The following is a 21,485-nucleotide window of genomic DNA, read 5'->3' as shown; positions in this document are numbered from 1 at the left end:
AACAACGCTTACGTCCGTAATGGCTCAAACCCCGCCTGCTAATACACGCCAAGTTCCCATTTGCTAAAGCCAAGAGGTCATGCACGATGTTCTCGCTGCTATTCGCAGATCTCGAAGTCAATCAAGTGCAACGTAGGCGCCGTAGAAGCCAACGCGTCAGGGCGATACGGCTGGGGAACTGGGTTTCGACAGCAAACTCAAATGTATTCATTGGGTTGAAATGTATTTTGTTAGGATTTTAATATCGTTAATATGCGTCACAGCACCGGTAATCCCCAATATATGCATGAATCAATAATTAGCAATATGAATTAAGTTTGTGTGTTCACTGGACTTTGTAGAGACTGTAGTGACCTCCAGTAGAGGGAGCCCCGATTCCCGTGCATCTTTTTATGAAATAGGCTATTATACAATCTTCAGTTTATTTTATTAACTTTTTTGCACAACTAAAGCTAACAAGAATTTAATGTATCCTACATATTGGACGAATTTTACTTAAACTGGGAGATGTGTCATGTGTTATGTTAACTCGTCAGTATAACATTTGTCAACCTTATACTGACGAGTTGTGCAGAATCCGCAAGGGGGCGCAGGATCGCGAAATTGAGTTAAAACTAATTTATAATATCGTTAGATTGTTGGCTACTTCCCAGACACTCGTTTACTGTAACAATCACACATTAGCCATCAGGAATTGTAATCGGGGTTGGGGGTCTTTTCAGATGTATTTCATTGGCTATGTTTTAATTTCCTTTTTGGTCCCATATCTTATTGGCCAAATGTAAATTTCCATCCATCCATTATCTGAACCCGCTTATCCTGATCAGGGTCGCAGGGGGGCTGGAGCCTATCCCAGCATACATTGGGCGAAAGGCAGGAATACACCCTGGACAGGTCGCCAGTCCATCGCAGGGCACACGCACCATTCACTCACACACTCATGCCTACGGGCAATTTAGACTCTCCAATCGGCCTAACCTGCATGTCTTTGGACTGTGGGAGGAAACCGGAGTACCCGGAGGAAACCCACGCAGACACGGGGAGAACATGCAAACTCCGCACAGAGAGGCCCCGGCCGACGGGGATTCGAACCCAGGACCTCCTTGCTGTGAGGCGGCAGTGCTACCCACTGCACCATCCGTGCCGCCCAAATGTAAATTTACACAATGTAAATGTGTGGCTTATACCTGAATTCACATCTACATTTGTAGCCTTGTTCTATTTACGTGTTTATTCTTGCCCTTTTGCCTAAATGCATTTGCCATTTTATATCTCATCCCGTCTTCCTCCGTCTCTGTATCTATCCTTGCCCTTTTGCCTTATCTTTTCCTTCTTTGTTCATGGCCTCCTGTCCATGAATCTGAGATTCAGCTGGACCTCCCCCACCAGTGTTACTTATTTAGATTTTTCATATCACTTGAGTTTATATTCTTTTCTCCACCACCTTGACCTCAGAAGTCAATCTTGTGGCCTTTAAGAGGATGCTTACGCAGGTGCAGAACTCTGTTGGCTCAGGTACCGGAGTGCATTGCAGGGTGGTCTCAAAAAGGCAGAGCCAAAATGCGTGAAGCCAACCTGATTTAGTCATGATTGAAAGATACATCACAGAACTGTATTTGCACCTAATTTATGCAGGATACTTTTAATGAACCATTGCACTTTGTGGTCTCTAGGCCAAACTGCATGTGGTCTTGCAGGTTTTTTGTGTCTGTGTTTTGGCTGTTGAATGTGTGTTGACTGTGGGTTTCAGGTTTCACAGTAGCCACACTATAAACACTGTAAAGAAAGGGCACAGCAGGGCTCTTGATTCTTTGACCAGTTGAAGTACCTGAAGGCAACAGACTGAACTTTGTTCTTCACTATTGTGTACTTAAACTGTTCCCCCTTTCCTTGTGGAAAAACATGTGACGTGGGCATCAGAGCATCTTCCAGTCTTGGTGCATAAAATGTAGGCCAGGCCCAAGTGCCCCAGGAGTCACCTCCATGCTGTCAACATGGCAGTCACCCATTTGATCACAGCAAAAAAACATTTGCCTGAAGTTTCTCATGGTAAAACTGAAATCAGAATGAAGAACACCAGAACATTAAATGGGTATTTTCTGCAAACATCTGATGTTCCACTGTTGCATACTATACCTTAATTTTAACTATTCTTTTTGTCCATTATTTTGGAGGTCTTTGAGGCATGCACCCTGATAGTGGCAGTTATTTCATTGTAGCTTTGCCCATCTCACGATCCCATGTTAAATATCATTATCTGGATGCAAAAAGGAAAATGTCCCATTGCACTACAAGCCCGCTAAATAAATGCGGACCAGATAGGTACTCAACAGCTAGGACAAATAGACTACATGAGCTTCCTCGCCCAGACAACCACACAGGGACTAGCCCAAAATAATAAACTGTGGAGCACACAGAGCTCAGAGCAATGGTGCGTTTTTTACTCTGAGGAAGACGTCAATATGTCAGTCTCCCCTGTCCATATGCATTACTCTGAGCTCTGTGTGCTGTTATTATTTCAGGGTAGTCCCTGTGAAGTTGTCCAGGTAAGGAGCCTCATATAATCATTATTAGGATATCATTATATTAGGTTTCAGTTTTTCTATTTTTATGTCACCACCTCCTGTCATGAAGAAAGTATTGAATTCCATCTTGGTTTCTGCTAACTTTGCTCTTTTTTTGGTACAATGGGGAGTTAGGTGTCCTTCAGGATGTTTACATGCTGTGATGTTCCAGGATGGAATTTTGAGATACTGAGGTGAGGCCTAATTATTTGCCTCTCAGTGGTTCTGTGGGACCAGTGAGACTATGGGAAAAAATGACCTTTTCAGTACATGAAACCTATTACTTATTTTTCTCAGAAAGTCTGTAGGAATCCAATCAGAATTTGGCTAAGACGATCATTTTTAATGCTGTGCAATTCAATCAGTTGATGACTGTGCCACTTTCCTTGGCTACTAGAGGATTTTGAAGCAGCATTCTTGTCCAGAAAGATCCTGAAGTTGTACCGTGAAGGATTTGTTTGTGCTATTATTTAGTATTAAAGGAGCTAATTGATAAGCATCACCAGAGACAAGCATCATATGAGCCAATCATCCAGTAAGGCCCATTGTGAGTCAGGGCAGACATCAGTCTAATATAGAGGACAGAACAAACCCCAACCCCACCCCCTCCAGGCTGTGTGGTGATTTATAGGGCTGTCAGCGGGATGCACTGTGCCTCTCCAGGCTCTAATTATAGTGGGCTTTCCAAGAAACTGGGACAAATGGGAGAAGACCTAGGGAAACCTAGTCCAGTCTGGTGCTAGTGTCGTTTAAAATCCCCCTGACGTGCCTCTGTAGATGGAGGATACATTGTTATGTCACACCTGTTCAGACATTCCATAGTGGTGGCAGTTTCCAAAGTGAGGGGCACACCCCCTTGGGGGCCACGTGGAAAAAGGCACAGTGCAGGCTGTGTGTGTAAGTATGTATGTGTATGTGTGTGTGTGTGTGTGTGTGTATGTGTGTAGGCATATGTGTTTGTGTGTGGTGGGGGATCCTATTACCAAAGGTGGGTCTGACGTTTTGTGACCCCTGGTATAAAGCATGCTAATATGAATGCTAAATAAATCAAAGACAAATAAGGTTTTTGAACCAGAGCATGTTGTATAATGTCCTCCTTTGCAGTGAGACATGAATAACAATTTGTGGAATACATTGTTAATGTACCTGGTTTGTTGACATGTGGCTTGACACCATAACTTACTTTGTAATCACAAAGATGGCATCTCCAGCATTCCATTGATAAGATGTCCCAAGGCTTCTGTGATAGTTGGAGCTGCATACATGTACCTACTGTGCAGATAACTAGATAAATGCTAGTTATAAAAAGGGAAAGGAAGCAATAAAACAAAGGGTGCTGACTTATGATCTGGTATGTCAAAACCAGAGCCTGAAGTGGTGTTGTTCTCTCTTCATTCAGCCATTCCTGACCTTGGACTGAACATGCTGTTGTTTGAAATGGCAAATGTTAATGAACAACTCCCTACCCTCTGTGACGAGTCCCTCTCCAATAGTACCCATGATCCAATTTTGTTTTGAACGGTTGTTACGTCTTGTTTGTTCATTATAGAGATGCGTGCGCACATAAAAGTAGGAATTTGGCTGTTATTCATTATTAATGCTCAAGCCAGGGGAGATATTTTCATCAAAAAAAGGAACACCCAATGATATGTAATGTTACGTTTTCAAGTCAAAGATTAACTTGAATGTACTATAATCATTTCTGGCCCAGAATATGAATAGCCATATAAAGTTAAAAGGGCATAGAGCGCAACCAAGTGTAATTTTAGTTTATGAACAAATAGTATGCCTTTTGCCCTCTAAATTTACCTTTTAAAAATTATTATGTTATAATGGTAACTTTGACTTTATATTTCACTAGCTTTTTTCTTTTGCCATGGCATATTGGTGATTATTATGACAATACTCTCAAACTAACAGGTTATGGTGTTTTTATGGGTTTATCTTTTTCTTCTTTAGGCTTGTTATGGGTGTCATCTGTATGCATTCAGAAATTTTGGCTACCACATTAAATGGTGTTTACTTGATGTGCATATGTGGTCTGAGAATGTTTTTACTCAATATTCCCATTTTATTGCTCAAATAAATTAGATGGTGAATGCTTATGCATGCAAATGGATGGATCATGGGCAGGCAGAATCTGATTGGGGAATTCACTTCTTTATTGTCCTTCATTTTCTCCCAAGAAATGTACAATAGTTTTCTCCATCTGCAGACGTAAATCCTCAATCATCTGAATAATTATTAATTATTAATTTGGCCTGTAACATAGTGGTTAAGGTACGTGACTGGGACCTGCGAGGTCGGCGGTTCCATCCCTGGTGTAGCCACAATAAGATGGGCCCTTGAGCAAGGCCCTTAACCCTGCATTGCTCCAGGGGAGGCTTGTCTCCTGCTTAGTCTAAATCAACTGTAAGTCGCTTTGGATAAAAGCATCAGCCAAATGGAATGACATGACATGTCATTTTTTAAACTATATAATTACTAAATATATACAGTAGGAGAGAGTTTATTTGTTTACTGCATCTGTCACATTTTATTTATTCTTTGCCGCTAACAGGACTCTCTCCTTGAGACATACTGTATGTCAGCTTTTAACGGTATTGTACCATTTAGAAAGCACATCTGTGAACAGTGAGTGGCCTTAACTCTGTCCCCATCTAGTTGCTGCTTTGGTATTAGTAATACAATGTTCTCTCCCATGGGCAGCATTTAAACTGATTTCTCCAGTCGGCTTGGCTATTTATATTCTTGTACAGTTTGCAGTGCCAGGAGAGTCTGGCTGAGTTGTACCTTGTGACTCCTATAATTAGAGGTCACTCACACCCCTTTGCACTCATAAAGAGGGGTAACCCAGAGTTTAGGGTGTTCTGCCAATAGAAGTCCTCCCCACCTGACCCATGGCATTCGACACTGGGAATGCAAGGTCATGCAAACTTTACCCCAGCGGAACACCAATAACCTCCAGTTATGTCTTGCATCCATGATACATTTTAGTATTTCTCACCCATTCGTACAATAGGGTTGACAGGACAAACCAATCAGCATAAAAGTGAGAAAGACTAACCGGCTGCTGTTAGGGATGTGGGTGGAATACTTGCCATACCTCTGCAAACCCTTCAGCTGCTTCATCCATCCATCCATCCATGCAGTACTGCTGTTCAGTGATTAAACAAATAAACAGTTAAATGTGACAAGTGGCAGTATATATGGATTAATTTGTTCATATGAATGGTATTTTTGATATTCTACATTTGGCTAAAGATAAAGTTTTCTTTCCGAAAAAAGAAATTCAGCAATTCATTATTTTGGTTAAATGTGTGATACATGGGTCAATTTTGACCCAAAATATTAAAGTTTTGCTCATTAGGTCAAATCATCGAACAAGCAAAATATCTAGGATTTCTGCACATGCAGAAAAAAAGATAATCAAATGAAATATATGGATCATACATCTATAATGGCAAATAATCTATAAGATGCTGTAAAATGCGTGTTTTGTTATGAAAACTAGTGGTGTATGGAATGTAAACTACAAAACCTTAAATGACGTACAGTCATTCTGATAGCTGTAAAAAAGCGAAATACAACTGGAAGGTAAAATAGCTATTGTGATATCTAGGGGGTTGTTAAACCATTACTGGGTCAAAATTGACCTGGGAACATAACTGAGGTCACTGAACCACAAGCATAACAGGAATTGGGCGGCACGGATGGTGCAGTGGGTAGCATTGCCACCTCACAGCAAGGAGGTCCTGGGTTTGAATCCCTGTCGGCCGGGGCCTCTCTGTGTGGAGTTTGCATGTTCTCCCCGTGTCTGCGTGGGTTTCCTCCAGGTACTCCGGTTTCCTCCCACAGTCCAAAGACATGCAGGTTAGGCTGATTGGAGAGTCTAAATTGCCAGTAGGTATGAGTGTGTGAGTGAATGGTGTGTGTGCCCTGCGATGGACTGGCGACCTGTCCAGGGTGTATTCCTGCCTTTCGCCCAATGTATGCTGGGCTAGGCTCCAGCCCCCTTGCGACCCTGTTCAGGATATGCGGGTTAGGATAATGAATGAATGAAGAAATTGAATTGAATACACTGTCTTTGTAGCAATTGGCAAAAAAGAACTACCAGATTTGGGAACTACTTGTACTAAATGATTAAACTACTTTGCAAAGTATCACTCTGCAGGCATGTGATACCAAAAGGTCAATTTTTTAATGTTTCTTTTCACATTTTAATTTGGTACTTTTTCCCTGAATGCACCTCCCCTGCTGAAATTCCTGCTAAGACAATCTGGGGTTGTAGCTGGTTGGTTCCAAACATACTACTAACTAACTGATAGGCTGGTCAGCTGGTGAACAGCTGGTTGACCTGCTAAAAGTTTAAAATAGCTTGACTAGATTAGGCTGGTTTAAGATAGAATGTTCAACGGGGTTCAGTGACTGGTACTATAAACTGCCAAATACCAATAATGTAATGTAACTCCATTAATTAATTCACAGTATAAAATATTGCAATAAGGGCCTTAGAATGGTTTAAAGTCGATATAAAGCAATGCTGATTAATGCCATTTTTAAATCTGAACTAAAAACTGTAACAACTACAGACATTTGAGTACTTTGCCTAAACTGACAAAAGTTGACTGGTTATCAGTTAGGCACTGTAGAGGTTGAAATGTAAAAAAAAAAGAAGATTTTAATGCGTCGAAAAATATTGAGATCTGTTTGTAAATTATATCTTTTCATCTTGTCAGTATTGTGTTGAAGTCATTAAAGACGTATTTTAAAAAGCCGTTTCGCAATAATTTACTAGAATGAGAGCGAACGACGTCTATGTAGAAACCTGTTTTGATTGGTTGTCTTGAAATTGACGCATTGAATGTTCTAAGAAAAAAATGTAAACGCCAATGAAAGTTCGCCGTTGTGTGACGGGCCCAAAAATGGGAGGGATTTATACGTCTCTTTCATAGGGCGAGTTGGTGACTAACCGGCATTTCTATTCGCGCCGCGGTGAAACGCGGAGTAGTCTATTTGCGTTAATTTATTTATTTATTTGTGTTTAAGAAACCGTTAAAATGTTGTGTCTGTGCCTATACGTGCCTGTTCCGAACTCTGATCAAACCGAGTTCGAATATTTCGAGTCAAACGGACTACCATCTGAGTTAAAATCTCTCTTCAAATTGAGCTTATTTCTTCCCTCTCAAGAATTTTCAACATATCGAAAGTGGCGGAAGGTAAGACTGCTTAAATTCTAATCATAGTTACGTTTGCCCACACGTTTTCATTTTAGCGTGACTGATTTTGGTGTTAGGACGTTTTTCAACTAACTTTTCAAACGGTTCACTGTAAAATAGTAAAAATTAATGGTCGACGTTTTACAATGCCGGTAAGTCACATGGTGTTAGCTTTGTTCCGTTTTCGAGAAATGGCATTTCCTGTGGTATTTTAATGACACGCTTACTGGCTAGTTTGTTGAAAGGTGACTTTTTACATTTCTAATAATTTCTAATTGGATTATATTTTTTTAAACCCGAAGTTTTATTTCTAAGAGCGAAGAACAAATTCAGCTGGTATTACTCGCGTCCCTCTGCGCCCCTTGCTAGAAATGTAATTTCTTGAGACTGGTGCAAAAAAGGCCATATTTGGTCATAAAAAAAATAAATGTCGAAAATCGTGTCATTTTTTTAAATGAGAAGTATGGGGTCTCCTAAAAGTGCTAGCTGGCTAGTCACTGTACGTTGTTTTGAGTTAATGTCAAATTTGTCTGTCACATTTTTTTTATGGCAGACCGCTACGCAACCGGCTAATTAGGCTCCACTCATCGTGCAACTAGCTAATGATCTTTAGCCGGCAGTGTGGATCCAGATTGAGCTCGCTAGCTACCAGTACTGGTATCTTTCCTTACTCGGAAAAACTGATGATATTGCCTTATCGTAGAACCAAAAGAATAGACGAAATGCATGTTGGAGGACGTGTTCGTGTCAATGAAGTGTATCGAGCTAATTTATTCTTTAGACGTCTGAGTGCGTGTTGTAAGTTATTAGCAGTGTAGAGTAGCTATCCCTAAGTGTAATCACTACGACGAAAGGACTGTATTTCTGTCTGCGGAAATGCGCTATGAGTAATCTGTTTAATTGTTAAATGGTTTTAAATAATTTTCTGCATCATCTCTAGAATGCATATTTGCAAATAGAACATGACCTCACTCGCGCCAATGGTTTTCATGATGAGGAAAAGCTCTTGAAATGTGTTCAGATGACCCCAAATATGATTATGGGGAGGTGGGGTCTGGGTTCAGCACCTTTTGAATTGTTGGGAATGTCCTGTGTTGGGTTAATTTCCCAAGGTATGGCAATTGTGTTGTAGCTTTTTGAGAGGTCAGACTAGTTTAAACATCGGATGCCGCTGAGTGTATAAAATGGGGAAAATACGTTAAATTTGCATGTTGTCACCACAGCATGGATTGGGTTCTTCCCAGCTTAATTGCACCCACCCGGCAGTTGCTGGGTTGCTCTGCCAGTCAGAGTTCCATTCCTCTTCCCTCGTCATGCTTCCTCCCTGTTTATTACCAGCATACAGTTACCAAGCTGTTGCTTTGCTACCTACACCAATGGCTTGAAATGGCCTCAGCAGCAGAATCAGGAATCAAGGGGTAACAGATGAAAAGGTAGAAGATTAAAATTACAACATGGCCAACAAGTGTAGGATGCTCTATGGTGTACCCCTAATGCTTTGTACATACAGAGGGGTATCTGGTCTTGATGCTGCTTAATGGTGATGTGGCCTAATGGTGATGTGGCCTATTTGCTCTATCTGCCAGAGAACTGTGGATGGGGATTGGGGGAGGGGGGAGGTGTCCAAGCAGAGAGTGGCAGTAATGGAGCAGGTAACTTTAGAGTGTTACTGTCGAGTCACTGGGTCTGTGAGTGCAATATATGCATGCACTCTTGTCAAATTCAGCTTGGTGAACCCTGTTCCTTCTGTGTTCGCGCTACTGAAATGTATTTAATTACAATCACTACTATTTATTGCAGAGAAAAGGTACTGGTATTTCAACTGGCTGCAAACTGTTTTAAATTTTTAGAAAGACGAGGACCTTCATGGGCAGCTGGACTTTGAAGAGCTCGTCCACTACCTGCGTACGCACGAAAAGAAACTGCGACTCGTCTTCAAGAGCCAGGATGAGAAAGACAGCGGTAAGACCTTTTCATTCTGGAGGGGGGCTGTTGGCAAACAAGAATTCTGCTGCTTGTTAAGTGATTTGTGGAGAAGACTGATTTTTTAAATTGATTTAAAATATATTGTGTATTTTTAATTGTGCTTGCTGCAGGGCGAGTGGATACCCAGGAGATCATGCAGTCATTGCGGGACCTTGGGGTGCACATTTCAGAGAAGCAGGCGCAGAGGATTTTGAAAAGGTGAGCTAGGCCACTGTCAGTGGTTTGTAAACCTAGCCTGCTTTCCGCTTCTCTCTGAACTGCCAGCCATGCTATAGTATTTCAGCTAGTCGGTAACAGATATTTCATTTCATAATCTGATGCATCCCTTCCTAACTGACGCCATAGTTGTAGTATAACTGTCTGTCTGCAACTCTGCTTCTCTTAATCTCTTCCTAATTTCAGAACTAAGGAGGGCCCAGTCCTATTCCTTTATTGCTTTGTAAGTAAATGAATTGGTGTTTGCTTGGCCATTGTCTCATGTCTGAAGTATACCAGCTTCTGCCTTAATTTTTCCATGGCTGTTCTAACACATTTAGAAAAAGCTTTTCCTTGACAATATTGCTTTGTACATGTGGCCTGTTCCACCAACTTTTAACCACATACCCATTATAAGCACAGTTACACACAAGCGGTGAGAGAAAATTGATGTTGGTTTGTCATGTCTTAGCATGGAGAAGAACGGAACGATGACGATCGACTGGAACGAATGGAGAGATTACCAGATGTTGCACCCTGCAGACAACATTCCAGAGATCATCTTGTACTGGAAGCACTCCACAGTAAGAGAATGCCGCTTGCGCCCACCGCATATATGTTTGCATCTAAAGCAGTGATTCGCCAATACCAACACCACACTGGACCAGACATTAAGCGACCTGTGATCTGAGCCTCACAGACATTAGACCTCGGCGCTGACGACAAGGGTGCCTAAAATATATTACCTTGCAGCACTAGTTGCCGTGGAGATCAAGTTTAATCCTTTAAAAGGGTCAGCATTACCTCTGACATAATTACATCCTTATTATTGATATTATAGAAGGTCAGAAAGGCAGACTGGAGGGTTACTTTTAGTCTTGTCCAAATTACTATTTGCCATTTTAATCCGTTTACTGGTTTAATCTGTGACTGTTGTTAAAATGTGTGTGCAGAGACGGCCACCAAACACAAATGTCCGTCCAGCCATCTGACCTTACCAAGAGCCCAGTGAATATCTCAAGTTACTGTGGCATCAGCTGACATTCCAGTATTAAAGGTGTCAGCTGGCAGACCACTGGGCTCCAGCCTTGGCAGCAGCTTAACCAAGTGGCGTACATGCCATTTCTAGGAGAACTCCCCACCCCCCCCCTTTACCCTCTTCCCTAATCACACACTCAAAGGTTGTGCTAGGCAGGACTATCTTATTTATAGGCTGTTCTAGAGAAATGTGCCACGTCTTATCATAGCTGAGCAGCTTGCAGTTTGCCTGTGCCTCCCTGACCCAGGAAGACACTTACATAATATCCAGTGTTGCTAATAGGAATGGCAAATGACTGGGACACACAAGGTCGGTGGTTCTAACCCCACAATAAGATCCCAACAGCTGTTGGGCCCTTGAGCAAGGCCCTTAACCCTGCATTGCTCCAGGGGAGAATTGTCTCCTGCTTAGTCTAATCAACTGTACGTCGCTCTGGATAAGAGTGTCTGCCAAATGCCAATAATGTAAATTAATAATGCATAGAATGCGTGATTTGCATGAAACATTACAGTATAGCTGCACAAGTGCCCTTTTGTCACACCCTGGGCAAATTGAAGGTATAAGAATAACTCTTTAAATGTAAAAATTGATTCTGAGAAAAGCAAAGGAATCAATTCCAAGGTATGCCCATCTTAATCTGTTCTGCAAGTGATATGGTGTCCTGTTGGTTAGCTTGTTTTCTATATTAAATGTAACCTCATTTTATCATTTCTACCCCTAGATATTTGACGTTGGTGAGAATTTGATGGTTCCCGATGAGTTCACTGCACAAGAAAAGATGATGGGCATGTGGTGGCGACACCTGGTGGCGGGAGGGGGAGCTGGAGCGGTGTCTCGGACCTGCACGGCGCCACTTGACCGACTCAAAGTGCTGATGCAGGTAAGACTACATGTCCCGCAGGCACAGACTTGTGAAGGTGCCGCCGTGTTCCCCATCGCATGTGGTTCACATGGTTATCAGTGTCGCACTCTTTCCATGCTGCTTCCTTCATTTAAGCTTTATGATTTATAAATTAGTTTTGCAATTGCATCACTTAAGTTATATTCACCTTTAGGGTAGATTATGAAACCGGGTCATTTGCATAACTTTTTGGGGCTTATCATAGAATGTTTGAAAGACTGCTTTTGTCAACGCAATTCTCCCTGTCGCAAGAGTAGTTGCACAAGAGCAATAAATGTGTTAATGAGTAGATGTACCGGAGTAGAGGTACCCGTGGGGGGGGGGGGGGGGGCAAAGTTCAAACTTTCTCCCACATATTCTTCTGGACACCTGATAGGCCAATCCGAGCTTCTGAGCCAAGCACACAGTCTGCCCTGATCTGATTGGCTGTAGACACAGAGGTTGGGCCGAGGCCAGTAGGTCGGTCAGAGTGACGTCAATCCTTCTGTTTGTCGAAGTACGCAAGACATCAGTTAGTCTTTTCTCACCCTGAGTTCTGACTTTGCCCTCTGATCTGTCCATTCAGCAAACAAGGCTGTAATGCCAACTGCAGACTCCACCACTTTCCCCACGTAAAATAAACAGTGGTGTTGACAGTGTGGAGATATGCGTTTGATTTAACGTTTAATCCAAAGATTAAGGGCTAATTTAAGGTGATCCATTCTGTCCAGAACGTGACCATGAAGTCAGGTTGCCTTTCCCCCCCCCCCCACATGCAGTCCTATCCAAAAGTATTGGAACAGTAAGGCCAATTCCTTTGGGATTGAGATAAAAAGATGAACACGACACAATAGTTCAGAATTTCAGCATTTATTTCCTGGTATTTACACCTAGATGTGTTAAACTACTTTGGTATCAGACCACCCAATTTTTAGGTGAGCAACAGTATTGGAACAGAGTACTTAAGTAAATGAAAGTAAATGACACTTAATATTTGGTAGTATATCCCTTGCTTTCAATAACTGCATCAAGCCTGCAACCCATTGACATCACCAAATGGTTGCATTCTTCTTTTGTGATGCTGCTCTTTCAGTTGTTTGTTTCGGGGGTTTTTCCTCTTCAACCTCCTCTTCGGAAAGTGAAATGCATGCTCAATTGTGTATAGCAAAAACATAACAAAGGAAAGCATGGATAAATGTGGCTGCTTACCATAATGGCAGATCAGTGTTCTGATTCATTAACTTGTCTCAAACAGGTTCATGGGTCTCGTGGTGGCAAAATGAGCATCATGGGAGGATTGGCCCAGATGATTCAAGAGGGTGGGATGAAGGCTCTGTGGCGAGGAAATGGCATCAACATCCTTAAAATTGCACCAGAGTCTGCCATCAAGTTCATGGCCTATGAACAGGTACAGTGTAAGAGAAGACAACACTACAGCACTGCAGTCTTTGATGTATTACAAGCACTGCACTTGAATTTGTATGCCTGTCTTGAGGCATCAATGTTGATGTTTTGTGCTAATTTTGGCTCTCTCCCTCGCTCACTTTCTCCACTGGCTGACCTTCAGATCAAACGGTTGATTGGCAGCAAACCTGAGACACTGGGGATAGCGGATAGGTTTCTGGCTGGCTCTCTGGCAGGAGTCATTGCACAAAGCAGCATCTACCCAATGGAGGTGAGAGCACACTCCTATTCTGGTACTGGTGCTGTGACTTAGACACCTCTCAGAGAATGTGCACATGGTTTCCACGAGGGTTTTGAGCATCTTTAACGTGTGTTGCTACATGTTCCTTTACTGTCTCCAGGTCCTGAAGACCCGTCTGGCCTTGAGAAAGACCGGCCAGTACTCTGGCATTGCCGACTGTGCCAAGCGGATCTTTCAGAAGGAGGGGCTGGGTGCTTTCTACAAGGGCTACGTTCCCAACATGCTGGGCATCATCCCCTACGCTGGCATCGACCTGGCTGTGTACGAGGTGAGTGTGAATGCTGAAACGGGTTGTACAGGAGCACCAGTGTAACTTTCTGAATTCTGTACATGCTGAATTTGTCACACCTATAAAGCATGCTGTGGACTGACTCTTCTCCTCTCCTCTCCTCATGAAAAGACACTGAAGAACTCGTGGCTGCAGAACTACGCCGCTGACAGTGCAGATCCTGGCGTGCTCATCCTGCTGGCCTGTGGCACCATCTCCAGCACCTGCGGTCAGCTCGCCTCCTACCCTCTGGCTCTGGTGCGGACCCGAATGCAGGCTCAAGGTGAGTGCAGCCTCCAGGGGCACACAGGCCAACTACTGTTTCCCCAGTCTAGTCCTTTATTAGGCTCTTTTTTAGATAATTAGGTTTTTAACCCAGATTTGTTCCTGCATCATTTGTAAAGTTTTTGGAAACTGGTCAAGTTTGCTGGTATTTTTGTGTGCAACATTTATTTAATATTTGTATTTTTTTTTCCTCTCTCCCTAAAGCTACTGTAGGCGGAGGGCCCCAGATGACCATGTCTGGACTTTTCAAGCACATCATCAGGACGGAAGGGGCCTTGGGGCTCTACAGGGGCCTGGCCCCAAATTTCATGAAGGTCATTCCTGCTGTCAGCATCAGCTATGTGGTGTATGAGAACGTGAAGAAGACGCTTGGTGTTCGGTCCTGATGACAGTTTGCACAGCAGCTGGAAGCTTTAACTGGACTGGGGGCCGGGGGGGACTATGGTCGGGCCCAAGGGGGCCCATGGCAAGGGGTGAGGAATCTCTGGTGCTGTTGGACCTGAGGTTTGCACAACTGTCTCATTCTATGAATGTCCACAGGTGAAGTGTAACACTAATGCATTTAAATGCTGCTAATTGTCTGTTGACCCTGTGAACTGTGACAAAGGGTATAAGCTTATTTTATAGTAATGATAGTAATTATTGTCATTATTTATTTGATTTGTTTTAATAATCTTGAGGAAACTGTGAGATGAGCTGTGGTTGTCTTGCAGTAACTGCTAGCTTTACAGGGTTCCTGCTGACCTCTGACTAGATGGGCAGCCAGTCCTGCCCTAATTTGGGACCAATAACCTGTATTTTGTCACTTGTGCTTGTGTGACCTGTATATTCTTGCCCTTGTTAGCTGTCATCAGCTCAACAAGTAAAGGGACTTCCCTCAATGTTTCATGGCAGTATAGTGGTATCTGCCAATTTGTCTGCCTCTGAAGAAAACCCCAAGCCAACCGCAAAGCAAAGTGTTCTGTTTGTAGTGTCTGTAAATCCAGTAAGCAGTTCCTTTTTCTTTGTTCCCTTTTTAGCACTTGCATTCTGATTTCAGTGGCTATATGAGATTTTTTAAATTTTATTTAGGCTTTCCCAATGCAATAATTGGAACGGGGGTTTTCTTTTGTTTTTTTTTTAACAGTCAGAAAACCGAACAATGTAGGGCAAGCAGAAGGAATGAATGAAGTTGGATAGTGCTGCTAATTTTGGTTAAATACATGATGCACATGGGAGTGTCTTATCTTCCAAGTGGTTTTGTAGAACAAATGGAGAAAGGCGTTGACGTCTTCTCTCAGGAGATGCATGTAAAATGAGTGTGTTAAAGTTCTATTTTGGAGTACAGCTGCTCCTATTGAATTAGTTTAAATAGCTTAATTTCTCTGTGAAAGTCACAAGAATATGCTTGAGTGAGCGGGACTATGGTCCATTAAATACCTAAGTTTTGAACGTTTCACCCCCATATTTCATTCTTTACCTCCTACAAGGTGCACGTCATTACATTTGGTCACTCCCCCACTCCAGATTATTTTCACTGCATTGAGGAAGGTACACCACAATGCCTTACCACTGTAATTTAAATGGTTAAGATGTGTAGACTAACACTTGAGCACTTTATCTGCTTTAACCACACAATTGTTTGCGCAAAAAATGGAATAAAGCAGACCTAATCACATGAGCGAATTCAGTTGCGTAATTGGGAACTTAAATGTATTTATGTATTAATGTTGTTATTGGAGGGAGTGGCTGGGGAGCGCAGTGTTCTGACTTAATTTGGAGAAATACTGCCTTTTTGTTCTGTGCTATGTGGGATTCCACATTCTCAAGTTGTCCTGTCATTTGAAAACCAAGCTGTTGCCTTACCAAATACTAGATGTCAGGCCATGTAGTTTGTAGACTATTTTAAAAAGAGTTTTGCACAAGAGCTAACCCAGTATGGAGACTTAACATGACTTTAATTTACACTTTACCGTTTCATGTTGTCTGGGAGCCTCTGAACTCATGTAACATTGAAATGCACAATATAGTCTTAGTTGCAAAGAATAGTGCTACGATAAATGTGTTTTGGTAGCAACCTAGTCTTCAGCATCATTTATTGTGTCCAAATGTTTTTTTTTTTATGGAAAAATATTGAGCATTTAAAAAGGTACCATGCTTTTGTGGAATGTCTTTTGTTGAATATGAATGACTAAACGAACGAATGTATTTATATGAACATGGGAGCAATAAAATATTTTTTTAAAGTTTGAGTTTTGAGTTTTTTTTTTTTTTCATGAAAATATTACACATCTGACCTCATGACACCAGCAGAGTTTAATCTGGTGAAATTGTGAAATAATTACTGTAGAAAGCTGCGTTTATCACTTATATTGAACTGTATTCTATTTCAAAATTATGTGCTTGTAAATATTAATATACACACACAATCCACGTAACATTTCAACAAACGGACTACAACTCATGTCCTCTGCGGCTATCATATAGTTGCAGTCTCCAAACCGATGCTCTCTGTCCAAGATGGTGACGAAAATCAAATTAAATACCATGCAAATATTGCCCCTTTGTGGCTGAACATGGTACAGCGTGGTTGTGTTTCCCTGGTGGGATCATAGTCCACATAATGGCGGAACTTGACACAACAAACACGATTGGAACACAAAATGGAACTTTGGTCGAATAGCTAGCTACGTAGTTAGCAAGTTGTTTAAACGGCGAAATGAGGGAAAAGAGAGAATTTTATAACATTACCTCACGTTCGTTTTTACACTTCGGTCTTCCACAACGTTCTGCTAACGTTAGCAAACTGAGAAAGGACTGGCGGGAATGAAAACTAACAATGGCAAGCTAACTTAGCTAAGTTACCCAGGCTCGCAATGTTGTATTGCAGCAGTGCTTTAAGCCGTTTTTACTTAATTCATTTGATGTAATATATGTGTTTGAGAATGCTAGGATGTTTAAAAACGTGTTTGGATCCGGATTTCTTGTAAGAACTTCTCACGTTATCCTGACATGGGCGATAACGTTGATACTTTTCCTTCACGATACAGGTAAATTGGTTATCGTCATCTGTATCTTGCTGCCTTAGGTGGCATAGAAGGCTCTCTGGGCCTGCAGATAATGTGTCCACTCCAACATTGTAATATAGTGTAAAGTATGCGTGTGAATTACACGTGTCACTTAATTGAGTTGCAACTGTTCTGTGGTTGCAGCTTGAAAGCTAGCTAATCACGTCAGTCGTGGCTGGAGTTAACAAGCTAATAATGTTAAATCGCTAATCGAACATACATAATTCATCATAATATGCTCGCTAACTATGCTACTAGAATAATGTATTACGGACGCTAAGGTAACGTCGCTAACTAGCAAGTTAAAACAACTGAAAATTGAAAGGTGTAGCTAGTCGACGCTCTCTGATGTGATCTAGACCTGCGGAAGCAAGAGGAGAAGGATGAGCTGATGCAGCCAGTGCTTTTCGTCTTGCTGGTCCTGGCGTCAGTACTGCTCTATTTCGCTGTCTCCCTCATGGACCCGGGGTTTGTCCTCACCGACGGCGACGCTAAGGTCAGTTAAAAGCCACCAATTTTATGAAGAAATGTAATAAAATTGATGCCGAAAAAATTAACACCGTCTCCAGAAGCGACTCATACACCCTTTGTATCCGCTTTCATGTGTCAGTTCACTCTTGGTGTCAGTGAAGAAGAACAGGAGATGATCCCTCATACCTCCAAGACTCTACGTCAGCGCCGTTGTGGCTACTGCCTGCTGCAGGTACCAAGGTTGAATGGTGTAGTTTGCTGGGAAGTACTGCCTTAGCCTCTGAAACCCTGCAAAGTATCCATCTAGGATTTTTTTGTTTGTTTGTTTTTTACTCTAGTTGTGTTTCCAGGCATAGCTGAAGCCCAGACATGGCCACAGTTAATGTTAAAAAGTAGGATTAAATGTGTTTTAAAAAGTCTAATTTTAAGAGACAAACAAGAATGGTTGAGGGTACATTGCAGAAGTGTCTTCTCCTGTAGCTTTGATCGGAGTTTCTCTTTCATGAGCAGCAACCAATGAGAGCCAAGCATTGCCAGAACTGCAAGCACTGTGTGCGGCGCTACGACCACCACTGCCCTTGGATTGAGAACTGTGTCGGTGAGAGGAACCACCGCTGGTTTGTCCTTTACTTGGGCGTCCAGCTGCTAACCCTGCTGTGGGCGTTGAACCTGGCATGGTGAGTGGTGGTCAGAGCTGGCAGTTTGCTGTATAAAACAAATGAACTTAAACGTTTGTTGTTCATCTTGCGGATACCTTACTGGGAGCCCACGCAGTGTTAAAATAACGATTTGAAAGTCTGTTAAAGAAACTACTGGTGCTTGCATTGTCTTCAGCATACGTATATAGTACTGATGTCTGTCACTTGTGCAGTATGTTTGGATTGTCCTATTAGGTTTCTTAAGGGAAGGCACCTTATATTTCAGTCGAGATAACAAAAAGGAATACTAGAAGTGCACACCAAATAGGAGTAAATTAAAAGAATTCTTTTCACTGATGTTAGTGAATCTCTGTTAGGTCTGGATTCAGGTATGCCCCCACCTGGGACTCATGGCTACGTCAGAACGGCTTCTTGCTGGCAGCAGCCTTCTTGGTGGGTGTGTTCTCACTGGTGGTGGTGCTGCTGTTGGGTTCCCACCTGTACCTGGTCTCCCTCAACACCACGACCTGGGAGTTCATGTCCCGCCACCGCATCTCCTACCTCAAGCACTGCGGTGCGGACGAGAACCCGTTTGATCGGGGCACACTGCGCAACCTGTGGGGCTTCTTCTGCGTCTGCCGCATCATCATCTGGGAGCAGGTGTACTTCAGAGAGAGCAGTGATCCCGTCTAGCCCCTAACCGTACCCCCTCCCGTTCACATTCAACAGCCCATTCACTCTATCTGTCTTTGGGGCTGAGGTGCGGCCCTCAAACATCCTGACATAGCTGGGTTTCTGGGTTTAATCATGATGATGGGATGTTGTGTGGATAGGAAAGGGTGAAAGGGAATGTCTTCCATTGCTGCTGTTCTGGGATCAAACTTTATAGAATGAACAGGAATATATTTTATTGGACGGTGACAGAATTGTAATTGTAATATGTAAATGCCTTTCATAAGCAACTGGGCTGTATGTTCATTGTAGTAGTAACCAATATATAGCTTGATTCCTTTTCCTAAGCAATAAAACATACATTTTTTTAATTCTGTTGTGCTCAGCAAAACCATTCTACCAATTTGGTTTTGTAATGCACTTCTCATAAAGCATATCCCCAACATCTCATAGACATAGACAAAGACTGTTTGATTAACTATGAGTTTGAAGTAAGGAACAGGAATTATGTTTACACCAGTGGTCCTCACTTCTGGTCCCAGAGAGCTGCAGAGTGTGCAGCAACCAATTCTGACCCAGGAAACCAGTTGAGATGAGTTATCTGTGTAATTGATCAATTAAGCACCATGTAGCTCAGAGGTCACCAACCCTGGTCCTGGAGAGCTACTGGGTCTGCTGGTTTTCGCTGTTACTCTGCACTTAATTGATCAATTAGAGCAGATGATTACACAGCTAACTCACCTCACCTGGTTACCTGGGACTCCGCAGGGTGCTGATTTTAAGGTGAAAACAAAAAACCAGCAGACCCAGTAGCTCTCCAGTACCAGGAGTTAGGACCTTGGTTTAGATAGTTTAAAAGATTTGTTTTCCAGAATTGTTCAAATGACAAGGTATGTGTATTATAATTGATTTTGTGAGATAATGTTAGCAGAGAATGAATGCTGATATACATACACATTTGGTATCAAAAGGAGTGGAGTTCTTTCCTATCTATGTCATTAGGGTCATCATAGGGGCAGGGCTGCCCAAGCCTGTTCCTGGTGATCTACCGTCCTGTTTGTTTTCACTCCAACCCGAACAAAGCGTACCTCATTCAACAGCTAGATATCTTGAGTGAATCTAATTTAGTATAATTGGGTGTGCAAAATTAGGGTTGATAAGAACCAGGATGGTCTCCAGGAACAGAGTTGGGCAGCCCCAAATCAAGGAATTACACACATTATTTTGGGTGTTTGAATTACCATCCATCAGTAGTAAACATACTGTATTGTTTTTGGAGTACATTTTTCCATCTGGAGATACTAAAAATGAAATATTTTTCTGCACACACTGATTAGAGCAGTTGACTGTCCTGAGGAGCCATAGTATGTGCTGGCTTCCTGTGCTTGTCAGCACTAATTGTCACTAATTGACAGACGTATCTACGCATCTTGATCTCAAGGCCTTATTTGCCTGCTGATTGTAATGAAATGACACCTGCAGACACTGTAGCTCTCCTGGACTTGGTATTAAACTTTATCATCAGAAACATCACGATCCTGAGAAATGGCAAAAACAACGGTTTTGTTTTTCTTTCTATAAAAGTTTAGAGTCGTCGAGCACATGCATGTGAAAAAAAATAATTTAATTAAATTCTTGATAGCAGGTTACCATTGAACCCCACTAAGAGCTTGAACAAATGCATGCTTCAACAATTTTTTAATTGTAAAAAAAAAATGACATGATTGAAAATACGATTACTTGTATTACATCCACTAACCTCTCTATCTTAGGGACACCAAAGGCAGTTCACAGATTTGGCTGGTTTTATTTTCATTACTGCAGTCCCTGCTTGTTTGTTGGCATGTTCTAAATGAGACTCATGCCCATGTCAACAGCAGGATGAGTCCAATGAGAAAATGCATGTAGGCAATTGATTCTTGCTAGTGTACAAACATGCTTGAATAGCAAATTTGTTGAGGGGACTTGAACACAAATCTTGATAGATGTGCATTTAAAAGACCAGGTTGGTAGAACTTAAAATCAGTGAACTTTTTTTGTTTGTTTTTTATGTTTTGCAAACAAGGAAATTAAAATGTATTTTGAAGATTTATGTCCTACATGCATATAAATATTAACATACATTTTTATGATAAATACAAATAAATATATTTTATAATGTGGGCATTATGAAAACTTCCTTTGGATACTATTTTTTGAGAGACAGAATAAGCGTGAAAACTAGTCAGACATTATGTGTCCTCAAAATGGATGAATGATTTGATTTTTTTAACGTTTTTTTGTATTCTGTGCAATACCGATGCTTAAATACATTCTTCCTACTGAGGTTTCTTTCAAAATGTTTGGAACTTAATTTCTGAAGTCATCTGTTTACATAACTCTCATTTTATGATTTTCATTTACATTAAGTTATTGAAAAGTTATGCAATAATTTTAAATGACAGTATTGTGCAAACATTAAACATTTAAAATCAATATTTTTTTGTTTCATTCTTAATTGAAAAATACATTTAGCT

At 41.7% G+C, this 21,485-nt stretch overlaps 2 protein-coding genes across 3 annotated transcripts; both read left to right on the top strand.

The window, feature by feature from the left end:
* The first annotated feature begins 7,503 nt into the window (after positions 1-7,503).
* On the top strand, positions 7,504-16,366 carry slc25a25a (solute carrier family 25 member 25a). Its single transcript, XM_061260248.1, has 10 exons — positions 7,504-7,783; positions 9,634-9,745; positions 9,880-9,967; positions 10,437-10,548; positions 11,725-11,883; positions 13,139-13,291; positions 13,451-13,558; positions 13,689-13,856; positions 13,989-14,139; positions 14,346-16,366. Exons 1-10 carry the CDS (start codon positions 7,625-7,627, stop codon positions 14,525-14,527), a joined length of 1,392 nt encoding a protein of 463 aa, XP_061116232.1. The 5' UTR covers positions 7,504-7,624; the 3' UTR covers positions 14,528-16,366.
* Positions 16,367-16,680: 314 nt separating this feature from the next.
* Positions 16,681-21,444, top strand: zdhhc12a (zinc finger DHHC-type palmitoyltransferase 12a). Of its 2 annotated transcripts, none has more exons than XM_061260249.1 (5): positions 16,681-17,170; positions 17,548-17,684; positions 17,799-17,891; positions 18,170-18,336; positions 18,675-21,444. In XM_061260249.1, exons 1-5 carry the CDS (start codon positions 17,074-17,076, stop codon positions 18,988-18,990), a joined length of 810 nt encoding a protein of 269 aa, XP_061116233.1. In that variant the 5' UTR covers positions 16,681-17,073; the 3' UTR covers positions 18,991-21,444. The 2 variants fall into 2 exon arrangements, with proteins under 2 accessions (XP_061116233.1, XP_061116234.1); XM_061260250.1 differs by having other exon boundaries at positions 16,682-16,962.
* Positions 21,445-21,485: the final 41 nt, after the last annotated feature.

This window comes from Conger conger, chromosome 11 (assembly GCF_963514075.1).
Source record: "Conger conger chromosome 11, fConCon1.1, whole genome shotgun sequence".
In the NCBI taxonomy this organism is placed as follows: Eukaryota; Metazoa; Chordata; class Actinopteri; order Anguilliformes; family Congridae; genus Conger; species Conger conger.
This window is presented reverse-complemented; position numbering and strand designations above follow the sequence as displayed.

Bases quoted from the DNA above. Each gene is read 5' to 3' on its own strand.
- slc25a25a (XM_061260248.1), top strand. From the start codon at position 7,625: ATGTTGTGTCTGTGCCTATACGTGCCTGTTCCGAACTCTGATCAAACC. The intron at 7,784-9,633 runs GTAAGACTGCTT...TTAAATTTTTAG, and splicing joins CATATCGAAAGTGGCGGAAG to AAAGACGAGGACCTTCATGG. The intron at 14,140-14,345 runs GTGAGTGCAGCC...CTCTCCCTAAAG, and splicing joins GACCCGAATGCAGGCTCAAG to CTACTGTAGGCGGAGGGCCC.
- zdhhc12a (XM_061260249.1), top strand. From the start codon at position 17,074: ATGTTTAAAAACGTGTTTGGATCCGGATTTCTTGTAAGAACTTCTCAC. The intron at 17,685-17,798 runs GTCAGTTAAAAG...TTCATGTGTCAG, and splicing joins TCACCGACGGCGACGCTAAG to TTCACTCTTGGTGTCAGTGA. The intron at 17,892-18,169 runs GTACCAAGGTTG...TTTCATGAGCAG, and splicing joins GTGGCTACTGCCTGCTGCAG to CAACCAATGAGAGCCAAGCA.